Here is an 11,317-nt window from a genome sequence, read left to right on the forward strand (position 1 = left end):
TCACTGTCCCTAGCCCTGCTAAACATGGATTTTTCCCTGAAGACTTTAGCTTTATCAATATTCTACACTTCTATCAATTGCGGCTTATTTCTCAAGCTAGATAGGAGGAAGTTTGTATCTAGAACAGTGCAGATATTTCTGTGAAGAATGCAGAGATTGCACAGCCACCAAGGAGAACAGACTGTATACTGTCTTCAAGGCATGGTTTGAACAAACCTTGTATTTTCATTTACACTACAGTCTCCTTTAACCTGCTCTAGAAGCTCAAATTATGCCCCTTTAAGCTGCCAGAGGAGTATAAGTGGCTCTTGTATACATGACAATTTGGGCCCCATAAATTTCAGCTGAAAAAGCAAATTAGTGAAAAATTAGATCAAGGAAGGCAGAGCAGCCTGGACAGAACTGTAACTTACTGCATCTGCCAGTGAAGATATAGTAGCCAGAAGGCTATAGATTAGTGTCTGTCCATAGTGGCATTCCAGAATTAGGAATATATACCTAAAGGTCATCAATATACCTTTAAACTGAACCATGGGCTAAAGAAACTGAATATGAAAATTAAATTGAGAACTGGACATTTGTTAGCCACAATGAAAGTTAATTCAAATGGCATATACTAAATGAGATGCTGTAGCCTTTAATCATGGATACATTTATGGAAATTTCAGTTACTAACCTGGTCTGATCCTTTGATTTAAGATCACACTATCTGACAAATTAACCTTAGTAAGAAACCTGCAGAATCTGTTAGCCATGCTGAACAAATTAGTTTGCCAGTTCCAGAATTTGTTCAGAAATACTATTTGGAGGCAGTCTTCTCCATTTCATAATCAATTAGTAAGAATTCAGATTGCCTCTCAATTTATGGCATGAGATACATGTGTTATGCAAGATAGCCAACGTGTTTTTAAAGCTACATGTTCATTACAAATCAGTGACTACTGACAGATCTGAACGTCAGTGAGCCAGATACTTAAGTACACTATTAGCTGAACTGGGAGATGGAGTGTTTGATACACATTGGCTATGTATGTTTACTACTCCCTTCTTCTGGTGCAATGTCAGACCTGTTCAAATATTTGTTTCCTGTGGGTGGCTCCCTTATGGAGAGTACTATTACTATAGATTCATTTTTCCTTTAAGAGACAAAAATAGGGGTTATGCTGTGTGCACAGTTTAGCTAGTTGTGTATTTTTTGCAGCCATGGATTCGTAACAGATTAAATAGCAATGAAGTACAAGACTGCAGATGCTGGAGGTTTTCTAATACAATTTCTTCAGGAGTTTCTCACAAGCTTTCTATTTTTTGATTAACAAATTTATGAAAATTGAAACTTTTGTATTGTGAAGGACTGCCTCCAAGGTGCAGTTTGTGGTCCTTGTAGTGAAATGAGAGTAAAAAAAATATCAATCTTTATTTTCCACACATTTCCATTTGACTGAAAAATGTAAACGTTAAAATCTAGAGTCATACACAAAACAGGCAGGCAAGTGTGTTTTTGCCTCTCACTTTTTGGAATGTGGGGAAGCAATTGAAAGAAGAGAAAGTGCAGAAGATTCTTTTCCTTAGTACACCGCTACCTCGATATAACGTGACCCAACATAACACGAATTCGGATATAACGCGGTAAAGCAGTGCTCCAGGTGGGGTGGGGCTGCGCACTCCGGTGGATCAAAGTAAGTTCAATATAACGCGGTTTCACCTATAACGCGGTAAGATTTTTTGGCTCCTGAGGACAGCGTTATATCGAAGTAGAGGTGTATAAGTCATTCAAGATTCATGCAGCACAGCTGCAGAAACCAAGGGGGAGGAATTCAGATTCCCTGAAATCTCCTGGAAGATTTGTTTACGGATGTCCTTAGTTCAGCAGCTGTATTTGCTTTCCAGAGCAATTAGTCTGATTTCAATATGTCATGTAGATGCAACAAAGCTAGCTTTGAAATTAAGTTTTCAGTTAGTCTTCCCACACACTGCTGAACATAATCCTTGTACGTTTCATGAGCCCTTAATGTGGGAGATTTCTATTGATCCCAAGGCAATGTCTACTGATCAAGTAAATTCAATCACAGAACTAGACACAGATATAAAGCTAGTTCCTTAATCCTTCGAGATGCAGAACAAGACAAGCAGTAGTGCAAAACTTTTATAAAATGATTCATGATAATTGAGCACAAATGTGAAACATGTTTACAGTTGAGACACCGCAAGATGTAGACATCAGATAAAAATCTGGAGACTAGAACTAGGAATGACTACTTCTTGGAAGAATATAATTATGTATATGCTTGTGTAAAACAAAGTACTTTGTTGGAATATTGGCTTACCTGAGTACATAAGCTTCCTGCTTGTCAGTTTTTGTCACACTTATGATCAAACAATGCACATTCTCCAAAAGTTTGTCCCACTCAAACCTATAAAAGAAATCAGTAAGTCAAAGCTAATTCAAACACCAAGAGATTTTTGCCACAGAATTCAATTTAATTCTATAGTTAAGGTATGGTATCATTTTTAAGATGAAGACTTTATATTAAAAACTGTAAGCCACAAGAAATATCACATCTAACACCTTCAAATTTAGTTTTGTTAAATGGTAGTTTACTGCCCCAGTTTGAGCTTACACATCAGCTAGCTGGTTTCCACCAGTTTTATTTTTAAGTCACCATGGCTTAATTGACACTGCATATGGATTTAAAGCAATCAACTGCTCTTTCCTCTGGGAAAGTATACAGCTACACTCGGTTAATTGCTTCCATACTTTGCTAGAGAAGATTCATAAACCAATTCCCTTACATTTTTGCAGCAGGTACTCTTCAGCTCAGCTAACCACTCATTCCTACACCATCCAATGGCACTAGTTCCTTGTAATTTGTAGACAACACCCTCTGGCATTAACTGGTAGTCAGAAATCTTTTTCCCACCTGCTAATTGACCATGGCAAGTCACAAACGGACCGCTTACCCATCTAACAAGACAGTTTAGCTACCCAATTGTGGTTTCAAATGTTAACACTTTAGACATTCTTGGAGATGAAAGATGCTGAGTATTAATTTGCTTGTGCACTGTAAATAGTATTGACAATCCTTCCATTCCCATTTTACTAGGAAATAGGAAATTAGACAATAAGTAGTAAAACCCAAAACGAGCCTGTAAAAATACCCACAATGTTTTTTATGTTATAAGTAAGCTATTATAGAAACTTCCACCTATAGTTACAGCAACTACTTAGCAAACTTGACTAGTTTGGTTAGAGATGGACAACCTGCATTTGAGCTACCAGAAGTTTCAGTTAGAGTGCATGTCAGCCAATATTCTTCATACAAAGTTCCAGCTCCCTTGAGTGTGAACAAGTGCTATAAACTTCTGAAGAACCATAGTCTAGACTAGAGATCAAAAACCACTAGGTGGCTACTAAGAAAAGCCAGCCATGTAACCTTGGGCAAGTCACTTAATCTGTGCCTCAGTTCCCCATTTTACAGAAGGGGTATATTTCTTGTGTCTCAACTGTATGCTCTTTGGGGAAAGGACTGTTTATATATCTGGACAGAGCCTAGAACAATAGAACTCTGATAATTTCAAATAAGATTAACATCTAGTTTTAGTGACATGATCTGTGATAACTGGCATACAGGAGTAGTATAGGATGTTGTCTAAATAACCTGTGTGTGAACAAGCCATTTGCTTTTGCATTTTTTTTTTTTTTTTTAAAAAAAGCTTATTCTTTCCCCCCCCCCACCTTTGTCTTAACATAACAAATCTTGAGGTTTTTAGTGCCACTTTAAGCAGCTTCATGACATGAACATTAATAAGTTTTACTTAGGTTAGCCTTCTGTGGGGCAGGATTAAAAAAGTGTAGTCCACATAGGATAAGCCACCGGATTATAATGCCCTGGTAATCACAGGATGATGCACTAGGACAGGTTGTCTCTCCACCCCAACACACAAACAAGTTTCAATGAATAAAGTGAAACCTGGTCAATTAAGACCAAAACTTAACTTATAGTAAATATTCTCTAGAATATGGTGTATCAGAGCACTATTTTTAAGCTTCCGCACAAAAAATATACTGGCCACTAGTACACATTGCTCATCCCTTTAAACAAAACGTCATACTGAAACTTCAGACTCCCAAAGTTTCGCCTACATTTATCTAATGTGCAACTTCCATGGAAGTTGTTAAGATTTTAAATAATGCAATCCACAAAAAGTGCTAAGATCCATATCTACTGAAACTTGGTAAAGCTAAACATTTGATAGCCTCATCATGAAAAAGCTATGCATCCATATATTTAAATATCTCTTCTATAAGTGATCAGTGTTAACTACAGCCACCACTAAACAACAACTAATTTCTTAATGAATGACAACATAAAAATGTAACAGGCAAGCCACCACACACCAGTTACTTCACCTGACTGTTTAACATTTAAAACTTGCATTTAATGGGAATAAACTGAGTAATCAGAAGGTGGTACACACTGAAATAAAGTGTTTCACAATTATGAAATTAATGCCAAATTCCAGTTTAGCAGTAAAAACCCATTCGTCTACGTATAATGCCAGTACAAAGTTGAACTCAAATGAGAAAGATAAGCAGAAAGTGTGCCACTGAAGAAAAATTCATTTGAGAATTAAACCTTTAAAGATTAAAGCAGTAACTTTCAGCTGAACTCTGAACTCAGCACCAAACACTTCCAGCAACCCATTTTATAGTCTACCATCTATATTACTTCTTAGTCTTCATAATCAGGGACTTGAAATGAAGGAATCTAAAATGCACAGCAGGTGTTTGTGTTTTTTTAAAAAGTCTAAGGTGATTAAAGGTTTCAGAGTAGCAGCCGTGTTAGTCTGTATCCACAAAAAGAACAGGAGTACTTGTGGCACCTTAGAGACTAACAAATTTATTAGAGCATAAGCTTTCGTGGGCTACAACCCACTTCTTCGGATGCATATAGAGTGAAACATATATTGAGGAGATATATATACACACACATACAGAGAGCATGAACAGGTGGGAGTTGTCTTATGAAGTTTCTATTAAAAAACTAGAAGACAGACTTAATTTAGTTCCTCAACTGAATATATTTATCTGCATCTCCTGTCACTGTTACTTATCTAGCTGCCACTCTGTTCCCTTTCTGGTCTAGGTGCCCCTTATTACCACTCAAGTGGTCAGGCCTTGTGCCTTTACCTCTCTTGGGGTGGATTTCTGCTGTTCTCTCACTCTTAGATCTGGTTGCAGTATTCTGTGTAACAGTGCTTACCCAGGTTCTGGCACCTGTAGTTCTTCCCTTAGGGAGTCTCACCAGTTGTGTAGAGTGACAAAACAGCCTTCTTGAAGAGAAAGTTATTCTGCAATAAGACTAAAGGCATGAGGAAAAAGGGTTTTAAAACAAATGTTCTTCATGCATGTCCATTTTACACTAAAGGCTAACCATCACCTGATGGTACCCTAACTTCTTCTAACACCAATAGGCGCTTACCTCTTAGGCTAGCAGCACTACAGCAGCACCACTGTAAGCTCTGTCATGTAACCATCGCCTAAGTCTGCTTGCTCCATACTCTCCCCACTACCCAACACCAATAGTCTTATTTTGAAAGAACTCTAGCAGATTTAAAAATTCCTATGTGCAGAGGACATTTTCTGTCCTAGCACTGTCTCAATCTCCCTCAAATGTTCGTAGAGAAGTGATTATCTAGGGTCATTTTTCCCTTTCCGCTTATTTTTCCTTACAGACTTCCTATTACACTTAACCAATATATTTATGCAGTAAACATCCCAATCACCAGATCACCATTCAGTATTTGTAAGTTTACAAAGCAGCTTCAATTCCATCAGTCCTGCTTTAGAGCACATTTAAATTAAACAATTTATTAAGAAAATGCTACCCAATCTATAAAATTATGCTGGGCTTCTTGGTTAAACTATATCAAATTAAAATGCACATTTCTGATTATCCTTGTAGCTGCCAAGCACAAATTCTAGGAAGTCCATTACTATCTGACAGGTAGTTTAGCTGACCCCAGCTTCTCTCCCACCTCCCACTTTGCTCTAGACTGCTAAATCTTCACAATTTAAGTTAAGAAGCTTTCACAACCCATAAAATTTCGTTTTATGAAATTTTAAAATAATTATTTCTTGGTTAACCAATCTAAAGATACTCCTAAATCTCAGTGCATCTCATAGCACGTTTTGATTAGTGTATGCAGGATGGATTTGGTTTAAATCAAACCGATTTAAATTGAGTCTTCCTGACTAGTGATTTAATCATGGATTTCTACATAAGAGTGCATTCTTGTTGGTTGTTATAACCTTAATACATTTCTTCACAACTCAGATTGATGTAGGTTTCATTTTTAGAAGGTACACACCACATTTTTAAATTGACTTATTTTGAAAGCTTTTCAGATTAGTTTTATAGCTATATCAGAAAATGAATGATTGGTTATTTCATTTACCAAAGGTATGAAGCAGATATTTATGAAGTCACTGGGAGGTGAACTTCTCCAATTCAACGGGTTTAATCATTAATATTTGGAGGATTTTCTTGCCATGCTGTATTAGGAGGAGAACATCACCAGACAGACATTTAAATTGTTTTATTTAATTAAAACAACGTTATGTATTTTAGATTTTTTTCTTCAACAGCAAACATTTTAACAAAACAAGAATATGAATTTTTGAATTTAGTTAAACATTCAATTTTTTTAAATCAGGTTTGTTTTTGTTAAAATTGTTTTTAACTAAAATAGTTAAAGATTTTTTAAAAACAAATTAAATCAACTGTCAGCCAGGTCAACATGAGAAACTTAAAATATTGGCTTCTGCAACTAACTCAGTAATCTTCTCCTTCATTTTCCTGTTTATAATCTGGAAAAGAAAAACAAGCTTTCCTGCTTTTTCAGGTCCCAAATGATTTCTCAATTTGAAATGAATTAGTCCAAAGGAAGAAAATATTCTTTCTACACCAGCAGAAGCTACTGCTGTTAGGAATATCACTTCAATGGTCTCTGAATCCAAGTGCTTAAGTGACTTCCACCAGTTCACTGGTGTGACTTTCTTTAAAACATCAGCAAACATTTCTTGAATGGTTCTTATTCCCAAACTAGGTCTCTTTACGGCCTGCTGCCATTGTAGGTTTTCCCTTCTAGCGAGAATGGTATGGTAGATCTCAAATCAATGAAGGCTACACTCAGAAAGACCTCAAGATTTCTGAAATATGCTGCTCAAACAGTTTCACTTTTGTTTCTATTGCCAGTCCCTGTCCCCCCCCCCCAACATTTATCTCCAGACTACTTCATGTGCATATCTATTTCGCCCCCAACAATCTTCTATTCATTGAACTTTTTGAAACTTTGCACTTTTAGAGAGGTAAGGGATTGATTCTGTGTACACAAATTTGCAGAGGGACAATAGGGTTGAGGTCTGTTATTACTCACCTCTATATATTTATTTAAAAACATTTTTGCTGTTAACAAGCATGTTACCTTTGGAGACAAATCCACAATTTGAGAACTGCAAAACGAGGCATCCTTGATGGTATCTTCTAGACTGAGCACTGAATCCCATTGGGTAGATAGAAAGATTAACCTAAATAATCTACATAGAAGCCCCTGGAACCCCATAAGATTGGGTCCCTAATCCATGAACTATTGAAACTCATTTACAAAACTTTTCTTAAACGTTACATGAATATATTGTCTCATACTATAGAATTAGAATTTATAATCCCTATTCCATTATATGAATGAGATCTTTGAGCTATAATGTATCTTAATTAAAACTACCTTTAGATGGATTTTTTTCCTCAAAGCATTTTACCAAAAAAAAAAAAATCAGGTTTTATTTAAATCTGATTGTTTTTTAAAAAAATATTGATTTTTATCCACCCTGTATAGTAGTTGCTTGAATAAGACATCCTGTACTATTAAGTCAGCTGTATGCCTACAGTATTGGCTGGGCTTACTACCTTTTTCGCTGTGTTCTTATACACTCAAAAGACAGCACTATCTCCTTCCACCTCTTGTTTACCAGGTTTTTCAGATTTAAAAAAGTAATACTGTTCCAACATGCTGCATTTGATCACAGTATGATCTATATAAACAAACTAACCTTGAGAAGACTTGATACAATGAAATTCTAAGAGGAATAAAAAGATACCTGGGTATTTCATAAAAGATTAGATTCAGGAGTACATTGAAGACAGACTGTATCTTCCCTCTTTTGTGCAGTTCAATCAACAAATGAAATTGGCTTTTGTACTCATTTATTTTACCCAAGTGAAGGATTTTTCCCTTGACTCCCAAAGTGGTATATTTAAAGCCTTTTTTTTTTTTTAATCTAGGCAATCTATTCATTGGTGTTCAGTTCCTACATTCTGATGCTAACAGTGTTAAGTGTTAAAATCGTACATATATTTTCTGTTGGCTGAGTGAAGTGAAGCCTTACACTCCACTTGATGGCATTTTTCTTAGTACTTTGATAACTTTTGAAAACTGCAAATGATCAATTCTAAAGTTTCAGAAAACATTCAGGGGAATGTTCAAGGCAAAACCCCTACTGATTTAACTGAAAGCCTGACACCCAGAAAAGCCTAGTTTTCATTAAGATCACTATATAGTCACTAGTACAGGAGTGAGGCAATGATCTCAGTGTTAGGACATCAGAGGGGGTGACAATTGGCCTGCCTGGGTGTACAGCTCAGCTAAGCATGCAACCCTCTAGTAATTTAATGCTTAAATGACTACTGCTCCAAGAAAAGTTTCTTAAGATGGGTATACAAGAAAGAAAACCAGGAAGTACTGGATCAAACTTCTAGTTCTCATTTATTTAAAGTTTTGGAAAACAGAAGAACGACTAGTAAATGAGCTGAGAGTCAACACCTGCTTACTTAAAATTGTTTAAGGCCATATCTATACTACCACTTACGTCACCAACAGGGACATGAAAAAAACCTGGGTGACATAAGTTTCGCTGGCGTAAGCGCTCGTGTGCACACTTGTTGGGGGGAGAAGCCAACATAGCTACTGCTGCTTGTTGAGATGGTTTTATTATGTCAACGGGAGAGCTCTCCCCTGTCGGCACAGATCGGCTACAGCTGTGCCTCTAAGTTCACTAGTGTAGACATGGACTAAGTGTTGCTGAATACCACGCCTAGGGACATTGTAGAGAGGTTTCACATTTTTGAGGTTAAATCAATGCAGTGATGCCTGTGTGAATCTGCAGATATATTGAAAATAGCTCAGAGGCGTTAACTGCCCCCATTTATCTCAATCAAGACCCTTTGAACACCAGGATTCTGTGGCCAGGAAATCTGGCATTTTTGGTGGAAATGGCACACTTTTACCATGAGAGTCTATTTTTCTGCAGCCAAGTGCTCAGTGTTATTTTTCACTTTTCTTCCTCCTCTCCAGTTTTCTCCTCAACGAAACCAGATTACATTATATTTTTCCTGCACTGTTCCATGAAGCCAAGCAGCAGAGCAGACCCAACAGTTCCTTTCCCCCCTCCTTTGTGGATCTGCTACTTGAAGCCTGACCTTCCTCTGCTGAGCCCAAATCAGAGCACATCAGAATGCTTGTCCGCTGCCATAATACTTCAGAGTTGCCCATAAAGGACTCTGGGATATGTATATGGCCATGGTTAAAAGGAAAGAACACCAAGCCACCTGGATCCAGCCACTCACCTTTGCAAAACAAAGCCCTCTGAGAATTATACCATGTCACTGCAAACAGCCAAAGCGGTCTCAAGACTCATAATTGGGGAAATCCTGATTGACACTTGAAATGCTGGGTGCATTGTTTTGTTGGGTTCTGTTAAAATAGTTTTCTTCCCAATGAGGCAGGCAGTTGGTGATTGAACATCTGCAGCCATTTAATAAAACAGCTGTTCAGAACTGCCAATGCTTTTCAATACAAAATGAATGAGACTCCAGTCCAATAAGAGTGGGAAGTGTCCATATACTATGGCTGCCGGTTTCACTGTCCGGACAGGACGTGCGAGGGCGGGGGGGAGGAGGGGGGAGGAGGAGGAAAAAACTCTGAAGGAGCCATGAACACAGGCAGTTAAGAGAATTTGAGGGTTGTAGCTGTGCTTGGAGGTAGCAAGACTTGGTGAGTGGTGCAGTTGTTTTATCTGTAGGTTGTCTGACTGTTTGTTCTATCTGCAAGCTGCATAACTGGGCCGAGTGCCCCCATTTAAACAACTGAGACAGATCTGTTTTTGGTGCCTTGGTAAGGGCTGGGAGGACTGGTCTATGCTACAGAGTTAGGCCAATACAATGCATCTCTACGCTACCAGATCCCTCCCGCCAACATAACTTGCCTGCTACCTTGACTTACTCTAACTCCATAAGAAGTATAGCAATTGACATAATTAAGTCAACATAATAGCAATGTAGATACGGTCCTGCTTACATTGATTTAACTGGCCTCCAGGAGGTATCCCACAATGCTCTGCTGTGATCACTCTGGTCACCGTTCTCAACTCTGCTGCCCAGCAGCCAGGTACACAGGAAAGAGCCCCTCCTCTGTAAACTTCTGAATTTCTACTTGCATGGTGAGCTTGCCTGCCCAGCTGATCATGCTGGTTCCATGCTCCAAACACACTCCTGTCTGGAGTACACAGGTGGTGGTGGATCTCCTGGGTCTGTGGGAGCAAAGACTGTCCAGGCACAGCTCAGATCAAGCTACAGAAATGTGGGTCTCTCTCATGGCATGGAGAAGGGCTACCAAAGGGATCTGCAGTAGCGCCGCATGAAAGCAAAGGAGCTGCAGCAGGCATAGCAGAAGGCAAGAGAGGCGAACAGTCACTCTGGTTCAGCACCGCAGACATGCCACTTTTACAAGTAACTGCATGCTGTTCTCTGTAATGACCCCACCAAAACCTCCTAGAGCAGCGTGGATACCTCTGAGGAGTCAAGAGTCCCAGGCCACCACAGGCAACACTGAGGACGACGACAATGGGAGACAGACGAGCAGGGGATCCACTGTATAAGAACAGCCATCTTGGGTCTGACTAAAGGTCTGTTATCCCAGTATCCTGTCTTCTGACAGTGGCCAATGCCAAGTGCCCCAGAGCAAATGAACAGAACAGGTAATCAAGTGATCCATCCCTGGTTGCCCATTCCCAGCTTCTGGCAAACAGAGGCTAGGGTAAGGACACCATCCCTGCCCATCCTGCCTAATAGCCATGGATGGACCTATCCTCCATGAACTTATCTAGTGCTTTTTTGAACCCTGTTATATAGACTTCACCTTCACAACATCCTCTGGCAAGGAGTTCCACCAAGTTGACTGTGTTGTGTGAAAAAGTACTTCC

General features: G+C 38.7%; 1 protein-coding gene across 2 annotated transcripts in view; it reads right to left on the reverse strand.

Moving 5' to 3' along the window:
• The window catches only part of AMD1 (adenosylmethionine decarboxylase 1), a 44,906-nt gene that overhangs the window by 15,281 nt on the left and 18,308 nt on the right, over window positions 1–11,317 (reverse strand). For both annotated transcript variants that reach the window (XM_024216027.3, XM_024216028.3), the window contains exon 2: window positions 2,325–2,411. In XM_024216027.3, the coding sequence (XP_024071795.1) occupies window positions 2,325–2,411 (87 nt within the window). The remainder of the gene's footprint in view (window positions 1–2,324; window positions 2,412–11,317) is intronic.

Source organism: Terrapene carolina, unplaced genomic scaffold (assembly GCF_002925995.2).
Source record: "Terrapene carolina triunguis isolate 2854851 unplaced genomic scaffold, T_m_triunguis-2.0 Scaffold42, whole genome shotgun sequence".
In the NCBI taxonomy this organism is placed as follows: domain Eukaryota; kingdom Metazoa; phylum Chordata; order Testudines; family Emydidae; genus Terrapene; species Terrapene triunguis.